The 16,866-nt window shown below is 44.7% G+C and overlaps 1 protein-coding gene across 2 annotated transcripts in view; it reads right to left on the bottom strand.

The window, feature by feature from the left end:
* Positions 1 to 16,866, bottom strand: part of LOC139582955 (exostosin-1-like) — a 239,172-nt gene that overhangs the window by 18,218 nt on the left and 204,088 nt on the right. For both annotated transcript variants that reach the window (XM_071413479.1, XM_071413480.1), the window contains exons 5-8: positions 16,163 to 16,282; positions 13,115 to 13,247; positions 9,743 to 9,861; positions 9,295 to 9,390 (exon numbers count right to left, since the gene is read on the bottom strand). In XM_071413479.1, coding sequence (XP_071269580.1) covers positions 9,295 to 9,390; positions 9,743 to 9,861; positions 13,115 to 13,247; positions 16,163 to 16,282 — 468 coding nt within the window. The remainder of the gene's footprint in view (positions 1 to 9,294; positions 9,391 to 9,742; positions 9,862 to 13,114; positions 13,248 to 16,162; positions 16,283 to 16,866) is intronic.

The following is a 16,866-nucleotide window of genomic DNA, read 5'->3' as shown; positions in this document are numbered from 1 at the left end:
CTGATGTTCTGAAAGAGCTGCAAAATCTGGACCCCCACAAATCAGCCGGGCTAGACGATCTGGACCCTTTCTTTCTAAAATGATCTGCCAAAATTGTTGCAACCCCTATTACTAGCCTGTTCAATCTCTCTTTCGTGTCGTCTGAGATTCCCAAAGATTGGAAAGCAGCTGCGGTCATCCCCCTCTTCAAAGGGGGGGGACACTCTTGACCCAAACTGCTACAGACCTATATCTATCCTACCCTGCCTTTCTAAGGTCTTCGAAAGCCAAGTTAACAAACAGATCACCGACCATTTCGAATCCCACCGGTCCGGGCCTCTGGCAGTCTTTATGGGGGTGCCACAGGGTTCAATTCTTGGGCCGACTCTCTTCTCTGTATACATCAATGATGTCGCTCTTGCTGCTGGTGAGTCTCTGATCCACCTCTACGCAAACGACACCATTCTGTATACTTCTGGCCCTTCTCTGGACACTGTTAACCCTCCAGACGAGCTTCAATGCCATACAACTCTCCTTCCGTGGCCTCCAACTGCTCTTAAATACAAGTAAAACTAAATGCATGTTCTTCAACCGATCGCTGCCTGCACCTGCCCGCTCGTCCAGCATCACTACTCTGGACGGTTCTGACTTAGAATATGTGGACAACTACAAATACCTAGGTGTCTGGTTAGACTGTAAACTCTCCTTCCAGACTCACATAAAACATCTCCAATCCTAAGTTAATTCTAGAATTGGCTTCCTATTTCGCAACAAAGCATCCTTCACCCATGCTGCCAAACATACCCTCGTAAAACTGATCATCTTACCGATCCTCGACTTTGGCGATGTCATTTACAAAATAGCCTCAAACACCCTACTCAACAAATTGGATGCAGTTTATCACAGTGCCATCCGTTTTGTCACCAAAGCCCCATATACTACCCACCACTGCGATCTGTACGCTCTCGTTGGCTGGCCCTCGCTTCATACTCGTCGCCAAACCCACTGGCTCCAGGTCATCTATAAGACCCTGCTAGGTAATGTCCCGCCTTATCTCTGCTCGCTGGTCACCATAGCAGCACCCACCCGTAGCACACATTCCAGCAGGTATATCTCACGTGTCACCCCCAAAGCCAATTCCTCCTTTGGCCGCCTCTCCTTCCAGTTCTCTGCTGCCATTGACTGGAACGAACTACAAAAATCTCTGAAACTGGAAACACTTATCTCCCTCACTAGCTTGCAGCACCAGCTGCTCACAGATCACTGCACCTGTACATAGCCCATCTATAAATAGCCCAAACAACTACCTCTTCCCCTAATGTATTTATTTATTTATTTTGCTCCTTTGCACCCCAGTATTTCTACTTTGCACACTCATCTGTCAAATCTACCATTCCAGTGTATTTACTTCGCCACCGTGGCCTATTTATTGCCTTACCTCCCTTCATTTGCTCACATTGTATATAGACTTATTTTTCTACTGTATTATTGGCTGTATGTTTGTTTTACTCCATGTGTACCTCTGTGTTGTTATGTGTCGAACTGCTTTGCTTTATCTTTGCCAGGTCGCAGTTGTAAATGAGAACTTGTTCTCAACTTGCCTACCTGGTTAAATAAAGGAAAAAATTAAATAACATTTTAAAAAAGCACTCTCAAACAAAACTCCCTCAGTAATTAGAGGTAAAAATTATCAACACACTATTCACAACAGTGGATTCATTTAGTTCTGCATTGACAATTACCATACTCAGTATAATGTACTTATTGCTCTAATTTCCCCATCCCCATGTTGTGATGGTTACACACTGCTCTGGATGTCAGGCCAGCTGTTGTTGTTGTTGTAATATTGCTCACCCCTCTGTTTCACCCACAGCTCTGCCTTCAGATCTCTATATACTCTGGAACTCTGATTCCAATACACATCTTCAGGGACTGTTTGTCCTCCACTCTGCCCATCTCTCTCTCTCCTTCTCATCCCCCGTGTCTGTCCCTCTCCGCCTCCTCTGTCCCAGGGCCCACCGTCCTTCGTCCTTGCCCCAGGGCTGCTTTAACTGGTCCCACTGAGACAGGTTCTGAGCTCGCTCTCTCTCTCCTTTACTTTCCTCTCCTCTCCTTTCCTCTCTCTCTCTCCCCCCTCATTTCCTTTCCTCTCTCTCCTCTCCTCTCCCCTTTCCTCCCTCCTTTTCTCTCCTCTCCCCTTTCCTTTCCTCTCTCCTCTCTCTCCTCTCCATTCTCATTTCCTCTCTCTCTCCTCTCCTTTACTTTCCGCTCCCCTTTCCTTTCCTTTCCTCTCCTGTCCCCTTTCCTTTCCTCTCCCCACCTTTCCCCTCTCCTCGCTATCTCTTCTCTCTCCTCGCCATCTCCTCTCTCCTCTCCATCTCCTCTCTCTCTCCATCTCCTCTCTCTCTCCATCTCCTCTCTCTCTCCATCTCCTCTCTCTCTCCATCTCCTCTCTCTCTCTCTCCATCTCCTCTCTCTCTCTCCATCTCCTCTCTCTCTCCATCTCCTCTCTCTCTCCATCTCCTCTCTCTCTCCATCTCCTCTCTCTCTCCATCTCCTCTCTCTCTCCATCTCCTCTCTCTCTCCATCTCCTCTCTCTCTCCATCTCCTCTCTCTCTCCATCTCCTCTCTCTCTCTCCATCTCCATCTCCTCTCTCTCTCCATCTCCTCTCTCTCTCCATCTCCTCTCTCTCTCCATCTCCTCTCTCTCTCCATCTCCTCTCTCTCTCCATCTCCTCTCTCTCTGGTCCGTGTCAATGGATTTCCCCCCTAGGCAGGTATAAATTGATGTATCTCTGAGTCACCTGGTGAAGATGTGGCATCATTCTCATCTCTATTGACTCCTGCTACTTCAAGGCCAATCTTTAGAGGCTTTTCAATTATTTTCTTTATGGGTTAATCCGATTTGATGCCTGGCACACTCATAGTCAAAGTTCGAAGCTCAGCAGAGAAAAGTATTTCAATGGCTCAAGTATCATTTCTGAGATTCATTTTTGTCATAGCCCATCTCTTTATAAAATGTACTTCAAGTGCTGTCATAGTGGGGTAAAGATACATAAAAAAAAGTAGAATAATCTGAGATTAAATATGCATCGCATTTTTGTAAACTAAAATTGCATTATGTTTGATAAAAATCCCAAATAAACAATTTTGAAGTTATGGCTAAATATAAAGCCACAAATCAAGTGTCTTTGTCATCTGTTTGCTAGTGGCCCTTAGTCTGACCAGTCTCTCTCTCTCACCCTGTGTCTAGCCTGCCTGGGAGACTGTGTGTTCTGGCCTCCTCTGACCTCAATGCATTATGGATCATTAGACACCCACCTCAGGGGCCCAGGGAGCCAGAGACACCACCATAGAGTACAGACCAGGGATAACCTCAACCTGACCCATGACCCAGAAACCCTAACAGGCCCACAGAAACCCATCTCCTTCACCACTGCTGTTTACACAGACTCTGATTGGAGTTTAAGGGGAAGTGTAGTGAGATAGTTTAGCATGTAGGCATGCTTTTCAGCAATATAAATAGATTTCCTCCACTTTCAGGATACTTAAAAAACAAACAAATTTGCATTCAAAGTGCAATCAAGTGCCATTATTCCTCACACGTAACCTACAGCTTGATTTGATTGCATGGTTAGGTGATAAGACATTTTGTGGATTTATAAAATGTGAACAATATAAGAAATATTGATGAGTAATGAGAAGCCTAATGACACAATTCAGTCAATTCTGAACTCTGCCCGCCGACATTTAACGCAAATATAAATGAATGGACTGAATTGATTCTGAGGATCAAGTTTTAGTTGAAGAGAAACTGGCAGTGTTCAAAAGCATTGGACTCCAACGCAACGATTCAACGCTTTGCAGTAGATCTAACACTTGGACGTTTCACCTAATTTCTTTATCTGTTCTTATTAGCCATGTTCCCTTCTGATGAGACATCTTGTGATCCAGGCTGTGTATGAATTTAGCAGGTGATGAAAATAGCTATCTGACGAGGATGGGGAGATGGAGAGGTGCTAATGAGACAGTGAGCCCTTCTTGAGGCGTCACATCGCAGGAGAGGAGCACACTCAGCCAGCCACCCACACACAGCTGTGGAGATGTTACTGTGGAGATCTCACGCACACACAGAATCAGACACCACCCCCCCCACACCCCCACACACACACACACGTCAGTGAAGGGCTTAACTCCAAGCCGTCAGGCCCTGGGAGTGAGTGGCAGGTCTACCGAGAGTAAGGATTGTGATTTAATGTCAGCTGGATATAATGTGATCCATGGAACGGATGCGGGTCAACTTAATTAGCCTTCAAATTGAAACCCACTTGAAGGAAAAAGATGAGGGGACCTATTGTTAGATGTGTTACTTTCCTGAGGATAGAAACACAGAGGAAAAATCGATAACATAATAGGTTGGATTTTAATTGAATGGTGCCGGTGACCTCTACTCATGGCTGATTAGCGTGTACTATGGAGCCGCAGTCTCTCCATTGAAATAAAAGAATGATGGAGGGGAGAAAAAAAAAGATAAAAGAGAATGATAGATTACGACGGAGAGGAGAGGGCCTGTGGTTCATCAAGGCCCTTTCACAGCAGCCTGTGTTTTCCCTTGTCTATCACACAATGCATTCATGCAGCAGCATGAAAATGATGCCCCTGCTTTTCACACTACAGATGTAGGATCTTAATTTGAGCCAGTTTGCTACAGCAGAAAAATTATCCTGAATTACAGGAAATGTGAATTATTATGTGGATTATAATTAATGGACATTTTTCGTAAGGGAAAAATCAAGCCTGAAATTTCTAAGTGGAAATTACAAACTTCAGAAGCCTTTATAAACCTCAAATACACTACACGTTTAACATTTCCTGCATTGCAGGAAAGCTCTCTTGCAACATTGATCAAATTAAGATCCTACATCTGTAGCTTGCTAAAAATGAACAGTGCAATGGCGAGTATAGGACCGAAAACACAATAAATGGGGTCTAGGTTACTGCGTAATAACTCATGAGCCTCTAGTCCTCATGCTAAATAAATAGGTGACATGTATTTAGGAAAACACAGCCTAATTGTTTAAAGAGTATGCAGGCCTTGATGAGATGTAAACCATTAAGGACACACCAGATAATAAAAGCCTCTAGATACACAGCCGCCCTGACTAACATACAATTACTTTGTTCCATTGAACACGCCATACAAAGGCATTTTAATTTATTTTTGATACAATTACTTTCCTTTATTTCTCAGATTACACGAGGGACAAGAAAAGATGCACAACAGCAGTACATGGAACACATCTGCCGTTAGCTATTACTCTGTCTCCAGGCAGCACTCTGATTCAGTGTGATGTGAACGTTTCAACACGCAAAGCTTTTATTGTTTGGGGAGAGAGCTGCAGAGAATTACTACTCTGGAGCAGCTGTCTTGTTAGGCTACAATACTCAGAGTGAGTAATTAGGGGCACATAGATGCCTTTTAGAAAAGCTGTTTATTGTTATAGTGGAAACACATTTTTCTCCATTGCTGTGTTTACTACATGGGAATAAACAGAATCAATTAAGGGAGCTGCCCATAGGGTTTTAGGGTTCTGCTCCTGCCTCTATGGGGCAGAATGGAGAGGGCTGCAGTCAGCACTACTCTGTGTTAGTACAAGAGCTGGGCTGCTGCTTGGGTATGAAACACACTGCGGGTGTGCGTGTGTGTATTTGTGTGTGAGACGGAGACACACACAGACAGACAGACAGACAGAGAGAGAGAGAGAGAGAGAGAGAGAGAGAGAGAGCGAGAGAGAGATTTGACTGAAGAGCGAGAGAGAGATTTGACTGAAGAAAGAGAGAGATTTGAGACCAAAGAGAGAGATTTTTGACCAAAGAGAGAGATTTGACTAAAGAGAGAGAGAGCGAGCGAGAGAGAAAAAAAGAGAGCGAGAGAGCGAAAAAGAGAGAGAGAGATTTGACTAGAGAGAGAGAGAGACAAAAACATATACATGATCAAATACAAATCCTAGAATCAACTATTAAAGACTACCAGAACCCACTGGATTCTCCAATTACCTTGAATGAGTTACAGGACAAAATAAAAACCCTCCAACCCAAAAAGGCCTGTGGTGTTGATGGTATCCTTAATGAAATGATCAAATATACAGACAACAAATTCCAATTGGCTATACTAAAACTCTTTAACATCGTCCTTAGCTCTAGCATCTTCCCCAATATTTGGAACCAAGGACTGATCACCCCAATCCACAAAAGTGGAGACAAATTTGACCCCAATAACTACCGTGGAATATGCGTCAACAGTAACCTTGGGAAAATCCTCTGCATTATCATTAACAGCAGACTCGTACATTTCCTCAATGAAAACAATGTACTGAGCAAATGTCAAATTGGCTTTTTACCAAATTACCGTACAACAGACCATGTATTCACCCTACACACCCTAATTGACAACCAAACAAACCAAAACAAAGGCAAAGTCTTCTCATGCTTTGTTGATTTCAAAAAAGCCTTCGACTCAATTTGGCATGAGGGTCTGCTATACAAATTGATGGAAAGTGGTGTTGGGGGTAAAACATACGACATTATAAAATCCATGTACACAAACAACAAGTGTGCGGTTAAAATTGGCAAAAAACACACACATTTCTTCACACAGGGTCGTGGGGTGAGACAGGGATGCAGCTTAAGCCCCACCCTCTTCAACATATATATCAACGAATTGGCGCGGGCACTAGAACAGTCTGCAGCACCCGGTCTCACCCTACTAGAATATATATATAATATAACATTTGTAATGTCTTTATTGTTTTGAAACTTCTGTATGTGTAATGTTTACTGTTAATTTGTATTGTTTATTTCACTTTTGTATAATATCTACCTCACTTGCTTTGGCAATGTTAACACATGTTTCCCATGCCAATAAAGCCCCTTGAATTGAATTGAGAGAGAGAGAGAGAGAGAGAGAGAGAGAGAGAGAGAGAGAGAGAGAGAGAGAGAGAGAGAGAGAGAGAGAGAGAGAGAGAGAGAGAGAGAGAGAGAGAGAGAGAGAGAGAGAGAGAGAGATATAGATTTGACTGAAGAGCGATAGATAGATTTGACTGAAGAAAGAGATTTGACTGAAGAAAGAGAGATTTGACTGAAGAGAGAGATTTGAGACCAAAGAGAGAGAGATTTGACCAAAGAGAGAGAAATTTGACTAAAGAGAGAGAAATTTGACTAAAGAGAGAGAAATTTGACTAAAGAGAGAGAGATTTGACTAAAGAGAGAGAGAGATAGCGAAAGAGAGAGAGAGATAGCGAAAGAGAGATAGCGAAAGAGAGAGAGCGAGAGAGAGCGAGAGAGAGCGAGAGCGCGAGAGAGAGAGAGCGCGAGAGAGAGAGAGCGAGAGAGAGAGAGCGCGAGAGAGAGAGAGCGCGAGAGAGAGAGAGCGCGAGAGAGAGAGAGCGCGAGAGAGAGAGAGCGCGCGAGAGAGAGAGCGCGCGAGAGAGAGAGAGAGAGAGCGAGAGAGCGGGCGAGAGCGAGAGAGCGGGCGAGCTGGTGGAATTCTGTGGTACGCAGTAAGCATGACACTGCTGATTGGAATTCCACTTGGCCTTCGAGTAATATTTATTTTGTAAATGGAATGCTCCAAATAACACAATCTGAGTGATTATTTGGACTCAATGAACGGTTGGAAGAATCGTACTGTATTACATTTTAATGAAAATTGTTAGATTGAAACCAAATCAAATCAAACATTATTTGTCACATGCGCCAAATACAATAAGCCCTTAACCAACAGTGCAGTTCAAGAAAGAGTTGCGAAAATGTTTACCAAATAAACTAAAAGTAAATAATAATAAAAAGTAACAAGAAAATAACGAGGCTATATACAGGGGGTACCGGTACCGAGTCAATGTGTGGGGATACAGGTTAGTTAAGGTCATTTGTACATGTAGGTAGGGGTGAAGTGACTATGCATAGATAATAAACCTCGAGTAGCAGCAGTGTACAAAACAAATGGGGGGGGGGGGGGGGGCAGGTGGGTTTTAATGTAAATAGTCCGGGTGGCCATTTGATTAATTGTTCAGCAGTCTTATGGCTTGGGGGTAGACGCTGTTAAGGAGTCTTTTGGTCCTAGACTTGGCGCTCCGGTACCGCTTGCCTTGCGGTAGAAGAGAGAACAGTCTATGACTTGGGTGACTGGAGTCTTTGACATTTTTTGCGGCATTCCTCTGACACCGTCTAGTATAAAGGTCCTGGATGTCAGGAAGCTTGGCCCCTGTAATATACTTGGCCATACGCACTACCCTCTGCAGCGCCTTAGAGTCAGATGCCGAGCAGTTACCATACCAGGTGGTGATGCAACCGGTCATGATGCTCTAGATGGTGCAGCTGTAGAACTTTGAGAGGATCTGGGGGCCCATGCCAAATCTTTTCAGTCTCCTGAGGGGGAAAAGGTGTTGTTGTGCCCTCTTAACGACTGTCTTGGTGTGTTTGGACCATGATAGTTCGTTGGTGATATGGACACCAAAGAACTTGAAACTCTCAACCCGCTCCACTACAGCCCCGTCGATGTTAATGGGGGCCTGTTTGGCACCACACTGCCAGGTCTCTGACCTCCTCCCTATAGGCTGTCTCATCGTTATGATGGTGTTGGAGTCTTGTTTGGCCACGCAGTCATAGATGAACAGGGAGTACAGGAGGGGACTAAGTACACACCCCGGAGGTGCCCCAGTGTTGAGGATCAGCGTGGCAGACGTGTTGTTGCCTACTCTTACCACCCGGGGGCGGCCTGTCAGGAAGTCCAGGATCCAGTTACAGAGGGAAGTGTTTAGTCCCAGGGTCCTTTAGTGTGTTATAAGATGCTTGCATTCAGTAAGAGCATTTGTCCTCTCTGGAAGTATGATGTCTGGTGTACTTACTCCTATTGTTTTCAAAGCTCATAAGAACACCGCAAAGATGTACCTTACTATAGCATTACTAAAACGATTCAGCTGAGGCTTGGCACAGTAATGGCCCTTTGTGTGTTTCAACTAGAGACCTCCTGGAACGCCCCTGGAAGCAGCCTCATGCTGTGTCATGGCTCAACAGTCAGGGTAAGCTTAGCTCAGATCCCAGGAGGCAGCCACACTCAGTCATGGCCAATTCCAAAAAGTAGAAATGAACGAAAAGCTTGAATGGATTTTATGAGGCATTTACGACTGCATTTTATCTCCCCTGACTATAACGACCACGCTCATTCCCGCTGAATGATCAAGACTCAATAAAACACATTAGAATCGATAGCGAAACATGTCGTCTCAACGCCGGCATTACTAGGAAAACTCGTACCTTTCTCTCTCCCTCAATGACAGTGATAGGCACGGTGGTGGAGGGCCACTTGCTCTTCGGAGGTAAAGGCTTGTCACAATTCCACAGCACAATGATCTGCGAATAAAACAAGACAGTGGAATCTCAATTCAAAGTGCATTGACCCCACTGTACATGTAGCCATTGGTTTGTAGCAGCGGATACACAGCCGAGTTGAGTCGGTCTTATCTTGCAAACTTTGATCATATCTAGTTCAATATAACACGCGGCGGCATGCCATGACTACAGTATAGTTGTAAAGCTTTATCCTACATCACAACTGAATTCTGTCCTTTCATACATTAATTACAGTATAAAAAGCAATGGTCTCCATCCCTGCAGTTTCGCCTCAGCTCACGGGTCTGCGCTCCATAGAATTAGCAATTAGATACTAATTTCATTTAATAGGATCTCTATGCTGAGCTCTCACCTGTGCACAGAACTTGGATTTGGCAACAGCGATGATGAGCTTGACTACGGGCTGCAGCTGAGACTGGAGAGGAGTCACAGCCTGGATAACAGCAGTGAACTCCTGGGACGGGCTCTTCCCTGCAACCACACAGAGAGACACACACCTTAACACAAACACTTCAACACATTCACCTTTTGACCCACAGCTTCAGAGTAGACTGAGACCGGACTCTCCAGTCCATCTACCTCCTCACGCCTAAATGGGCACCTAGTGCACTTACAGCATCCCAATCAATCTCTCTGACACGGGGCTGTGGGTCTCTCCAGCCTCTAGTGTACTGGCCTCCATTTATGGATCTACTCCTGTTAATGGGGGTGGAGGCTGTGTGGTCACAGAAGGATGCCCCCTGGACGTGGGATGTGATAGCTTACTTGTGCTGACTGTTCGGATGTCTCTATTTTTGGAGCAGAACATTTGCCTGAACAGGAGGATTGCCCTTTGCAGACATTGTCGCATGAGCAAAGAAAGCTGTAGAACATCTCTGGCGAATATCTTCAGAGGGATTCTGTACTGCATTAGGACCTTGTTCTCATCCTGTCATCAAAAGCCTTGATAAAGTGTTTTACTCTGGCAACACTTGTGTAGAAGAAATGTTTCCTCCGGGAAACCCCACAGTCATTTCTGGTAGCCATTTTAAGTTCAAACAAACGTTCGAATCAAACATTAAACTGCAAATATACCAAGCAGAACAGGCCCAAAAATATTTCAAATGACTTTCCTTGAAAGAACTGTGATCAAAGTTGCTTGAAAAGTTTCCCCAACTGTTGTTAAGATGGGGGAAAAATATTTAACATTCCAACAAGGTATGCTCTTGCATTGATCCAATATTTATTGCCACTCCACTGGCTTAAATGCTCAATAATTATAGAACACACCTTAAACAACTGCAGCAGAGTAGGCTCTTACATCCACATTTGTGAAAAAGGAGCCTCATTTCGTGGTCCCATCGTATCTTGAGTGACTGCCCTTTGCAGGTTACCCTACTACTGTACACCTAGTGGAGGTGGGTGTCACCGTGTCACTGGATTGGTTACGCTGGTTACTGGCCTTTACGCTGGTTACTGGCCTTTACGCTGGTTACTGGCCTTTACGCTGGTTACTGGCCTTTACGCTGGTTACTGGCCTTTACGCTGGTTACTGGCCTTTACGCTGGTTACTGGCCTTTACGCTGGTTACTGGCCTTTACGCTGGTTACTGGCCTTTACGCTGGTTACTGGCCTTAGCGAAGGAGCTCTAGAAATGGTAATCAGAAAGGTTCAGCGTGGTATGGAACGTGCTCAGAAAGTAGACCCTAATATTGACAGAACAAAGTCAAACTGTACTATGGTAATGGGGGAGAAAATCACACATCGCAATGGACTGGAACAATCATGCTCAGCAAACGAGGCAATTTTGAGGGGTTTCCGGACCATAACAGAAAGCCAGGTCAGATCAAAACAGACACAGACCGTGCGGACGCTGTGGCATAATTATCACTACTTCACAAGGAGCAGTGGTATGACTGCAGAGGAGAACGCTGTTAGGGGTTCCTGAACCTTGCTGAGATCTAGCTGCTGTAGTCGTCGTGGTAACCTTGAAAATAATTAGTGGTGCCGGGGAAGTGAGGAGGTGTGGTGACGTGGGCAAGTGTTACTGCCTTTTCACACAAGGTGGTGGTGGACATGTATAATGACTGTGCTGCTGACTGTTAATCTAACAGCAATAACTTGCAGTTTCTTCGAGCAGCTTCCTGGAACTAGTCCTTCTCCACGATGCCGACTTGGCACAATGCAATGAGAGAAGACTGTGTGGAACCGCATATGCAGCAGTCAGACGAATTCACATTGTTTTTGATGCCTTGCCAATCTAATCCAAAGATTTAGACAAGATATATTTTCCCCCTCATGTGAAAGGCTATAATGAAGCTTCAGATTGAGATTGATTGACAGCTCATTAGTGTCACTGTTTGCTGGATAGCTTGCAGAGAAAAGATAGCTTGACAACAATTCCTGCTAATAATAAAGAGTGCTTCAACGTGGTCCTGCTGATAATTTTCACTCAACATTTTTGAGTTCAAACAAAATTCAGTTGAGACATTACATCTCATGAGTACAAAATTTGAACTCAAATGGCGATGATAATTGGTTTTGATGACTGCAGATAACAAGCAGAGTTTCTACAGCGAACATTCAAACAGTTTTTTTTTTGCAGTGAATGGGCCTATCCTTTCTCATCCACTGCTTTGGCATGTCTTCATACATTCCCAGTAGCTTTAAACACGGTTAAAAGAGAATTGTGAAGCAAACAGCCTGTGAAGTACATGATAGGAGGTGCCAAAGCAGCTGGACTCTCTACTTAACAAGTTGGAAATCCAATTTGTGATTTTGAGGCGGTATACCCAGTCATCAAGACCCCCAGAGATGGAGCCCAACATCGCCTTCTTTCCTACTTCTCAGAGAAAATATGATACGGCACAGATGCTGTCCTAATAGCAAAATATTGTAACATCAACGTTCAATTCCACAGAGACAAATAAAAGCTTTAAAAACAGTAAAATCGCCAGTAGAATTTACATAGGCCTAAACCGCAGACGTGAACTTTTGAACTACCTAGAAAAGTTTTGAAACCCCTTCGCCATTCAGAATTACGGAAAGAGAGACTGATAACGCCTGTGTATTACCGGCATTGACGACAAGTTATTCCTCCAGAACTGGCAAAAACTTAATTTACCGCGGTAGCATAAAGCAAACTGCCCATTCCTCCTGTCCTTAACTCCTTAGAGAAAGACAAGCATCTATCTGAGTTATGGCTTCATCCCGGCTTTCCTCACAGGACTGCGGCAGCAGCACAGTTCATAGCGCACAGCTCCACGGCACTCCATGCAGGAGGGAATGCACAAGACACTGACTGCTCTGCTGCAGAACAGTTCCATCTCAGTGACGCCTGGCTGACTGACTCTAGGCAGGACTTGAACCTCGCCAGTAAATGGCACTGCAGATAGAATATGGGATAACATACACCAGTTCCCAAAGATTAAATCCATTACACTTTCAGCTGTAAAGTACATTGGTCGGGTGCCAAACATGAACTTCAATTAACGTACAATGTGTCTGTGGTTGGTTAGCATGAGCAACAATTTCATGGAATGTAGCATTTGGGGGATAGAAAACAGGATGGAGGAAGAGGTGACGAGCGCACATTGACATTAGGCCCTCCGCAATGAACTGGCTGTGAATGAAGACCTAAAGGTCCGATCCTTTTGTGATGGCATGTCAACAGCTCCCATGCGTAGAGAAGAGGAGTCTGTTATACAGACACATAATACCAGGTCATTAACAGGCTCCAACTCACCCAGTGAGGAGTAATAGAAGGGGAACACTGCAGCATCGGTGGAGAACTGAGGCAGAACGTACAGTCCACCAGGCAACGAATTCCACATCAACTTGTTCCTGGATATGTGTGAATTTATTCTGTCTTGGATTAGCTACAGAAAAAGAAACAACACAGAGAGAAGGAGAGAGGAGAAGAGAGAGAGAGAGGATTAGTGTTTAGAAGCTGCTCGCTCTGCAGGAGGCTGGGTCTGACGGACGTGGCCATGTTGTCGAGCAGCGTCTCTGACGCAGAATACGCCTCATACCCTCAGCTGGGACGGACTCCCACTCACCCAGGTACAACCGCTACCCTGCATGTTGCCTGTGGAGATTGGACCTGTATCTCCTCCCATGTCGCAATATGTGATAAGTATGATGACTGTGCTGCTGACAGTTTTATCTGACAGCAACAACTTGCAGTTTCTTAGTCTGTAAGGAGTCATTTGCATGCAGTGGTCATGCTTTACATGAAGATCAGCCATGGGTCCCGATACTAGTTGTGTCAATGGAGACAAAACACAAAATAAAATGTTAACCAAAGTCATTCACATTAACAGTCATTTCATATCAGCCATATACTTTTGATTGCTCTTTGCAATGGACCCCTGACTCACTGCCTGTCCTGATATAGAAAGGCTACAGCTCCACTGCCAGAGACAGACCATATATCTCCTCTCCTGCCTCTCTCTCAGAGCCTGGTGCTTTCCAGGCTGCTTCCACCGTTTGTACTGTGGTTTCCTAATGAGGTTGTGAGATAGGCCTTAATAAGCACCCCCTGAGTTAAAGGAGGCGAGGGGTCGACCCCTTACCGCTGTTTACTCACTGCTAGGTGATGATCTTCATTTCTGTTGCTAAAGATACCCCCGCAGTACAAAGGCACCTTCTCTTCCAGTTGCTACAGTTTCCTCTGTCTGGTTTACACTTTCTCAAAATGTATCTGAAAACTCCATTGACAGATTCAGGTCTGCTAAACCTGGCTGAGGAAAGAGTAACGTCTGGCTGTTTGTAATGCGGCCTCCTCGGGGTGATTTGCATAACAGTTTACAGTCCATGTGGCCGTCCAGTACCAGGAACACTGACATGACAGATGCCTTTTGATCTATATGGAGAGTTAGCTGGCACTTCCTGCAAGCCTCACAACAGCACTGTGTGTGCCTGGGGATATTTAGGATGCCTCATTTCCCCCATTTTGTCAGTCGGCATGTAGCCCGAGCATTTAGCACTTCTGCACAATGGTAAATATGCATGGAGACGGGCCTAATTTTGTCCCTGTTGGATTTGGACTAGGCACCTGGTGGTGACGTTCGCCCGGCAACACATAAAACCAACACTCGGCCCTAATCCCAAACCCAATTCATCACAAAGTGCTGCTGTGGCTCCCTTTGAAGAACCATGACGGAATGCCTAAAATATACCCGACTCACTTCCTCTTTTCCCGCTCCTTCTGTCATTGTTTCCTTTGATATGAAGTGGTGAATTGTGGGTATAGTACAAGGAATGGAGTAAAGACAGAGACTGGGGAAATTAAACACCGACACCCTCCTGAAGAGAAGAACAAACAACAGGAACAAAGACATATAGGTGACAGGTTGGAGTGTCTGTTGAGTAAGTTCTAAATTAGGGCTTCCAACACCATTATAACTAATAAGAGTAGTTTCTGAATGTATAAGTGATACAGTAAATTGTGTAAGTAGGTTCATACACTGAGTGTACAACACATTAGGAACACCTTCCTAATATTGAGTTACACCCCCTTTTCCCTTCAGAACAGCCTCAATTCGTCAGGACATGGACTCTACAAGGTGTCGAACATGTTCCACAGGGATAATGGCACATGTTGACTCCAATGATTCCCACAGTTGTGTCAAGTTGGCTGGATGTCCTTTGGGTGGTGGACCATTCTTGACACACAAGGGAAACGGTTGAGGGTGAAAAACCCAGCAATTTTGCAGTTCTTGACAGAAACCGGTGCGCCTGGGACCTACTACCATACCCCGTTCAAAGACACTTAAATATTTTGTCTTGCCTATTCACCCTCTGAATGGCACACATACACAATCCATGTCTCAATTGTCTCAAGGCTTAAAAATTATTCTTTAACCTGTCTCCTCCCCTTTATCTACATGGATTGAAGTGGATTTAAGTGATATCAATAAGGGATCACAGCTTTCACCTGGATTCACCTGGTCAGTGTATGTCATGGAAAGAACAGGTGTTCCTAATGTTTGGTACACTCAGTATATAAAAATCCATTGAAAAAAATCTGACCAAAGTAAAACCATTCTCCCCAGAAGAAAAAGACAAAGCTAAACAGTTGAGACAGTGGGGTGCACAGAGAGCCTATGAGAATGTTCGGATGTTACCCTGCTCTGAACTGTACCTGTCATACGTGCAGGCCAAAACACTTCACACCTGGGCTTCTTCTCCACACATCTTACATCTTATCAAACACATAATACCATCAAACAAAAAATGGGACTTCTGATTGTTCTAGGGGAAACATGATCATTATTTAAACTTTGCTCTGAGGGGACACTATATTTGAGGGTGTGACAACAACAAATGGTAGCAGGATAACACAAGGGGACGTTTTTTAAAGTAACCCCAGCTACCCGTCTACGTACTGTAGTCCCCACACATTTAAGTTGCCAGAGGAAACTGTTACACTGCAGTCTCTTCTGATCATGGCAGGTTCTGACTAACTGTCTGTTCTGGGGAAGAGCCTGATGAAAGCCCTTTGTGTCAGTTTCCCCCCAGAGACTGAGACAGAAGAGAGAGTATAGTGAAAACACTCCTAAAGTAAGAGCCAGACTGTCAGCAGTAAGAAAAAAACAAACCAGGGGAAATTAAGAACTTGGTTGGGAAACGCTGTTGTACAGCCACCATCAATTTATCCTGGCCACTTGTGCACATTATAGAAAAGTCTATCCGTTATCCTGGCTGCTGGCTGTCTGGCCCTGCAATCCTCCCAACCCGCTCCCACCCACTCCCGATTCACATGAACAGTTCTAAAAATGGGAGAGCTTACCTCTAATGTAGTTAATACTATTTTTGCTACCGAAGAAAAATAAGCATCCCAGAGGAACTGAGTCTGCTGCCTGAGCGCCAATATTTTGTCATGGTCCACAGATCTGGTAATTGAAGAAACCTGGGGAAAAAAGGACAGAGTAAAACATTTAATGAGTGTGGGGGAACATGGGTTATTCTCTGGGCAGATGTGATTAGGTGAAATCCTCCTTCCCGAGGGAGGCCCATGGACACACTGACTCCTCCCCTGGGAGCCATAGCAACACTCTCTGTAGGATTCTAACCTCCCTTTAGTGGCTATTTACTTGAGGGACCAATGACATCGTTAACGATGGTACTCAACGGTCAAATTACACTGTCATTTGTGTGGCAGAGGACTAATGGAATTTGCTGTCATATCGTTCCAATTGAGGACTATCCTCTCCAGTGGTATCTCCAAGCATAGGCCAAACTGCTAGAGGGAAACAGAGGTGTTGGTATGTGCTGGTAAACCAGCCTTGTGTGAGAGAGGGTGAGCCCCTCAGTTAGGGATCATGTCACTCCTGTGGCAAACACACAACGCTGCTAACCCTGCTAACTAACAGACAGCACTGCATCACTGTTCTGTCCTGTCACTTCTCATCTCTGAGTCTCCTCATCAATTATACAAACACGGAAACATACAATTGACAATGTGACACGTGGCAGGAGAGGGGGCAAGAGAGA

Source organism: Salvelinus alpinus, chromosome 8, assembly GCF_045679555.1.
Source record: "Salvelinus alpinus chromosome 8, SLU_Salpinus.1, whole genome shotgun sequence".
Classification (NCBI taxonomy): domain Eukaryota; kingdom Metazoa; phylum Chordata; class Actinopteri; order Salmoniformes; family Salmonidae; genus Salvelinus; species Salvelinus alpinus.
Note: the sequence above shows the minus strand (reverse complement) of the source record. Positions and strands in the feature narration are given on the sequence as shown.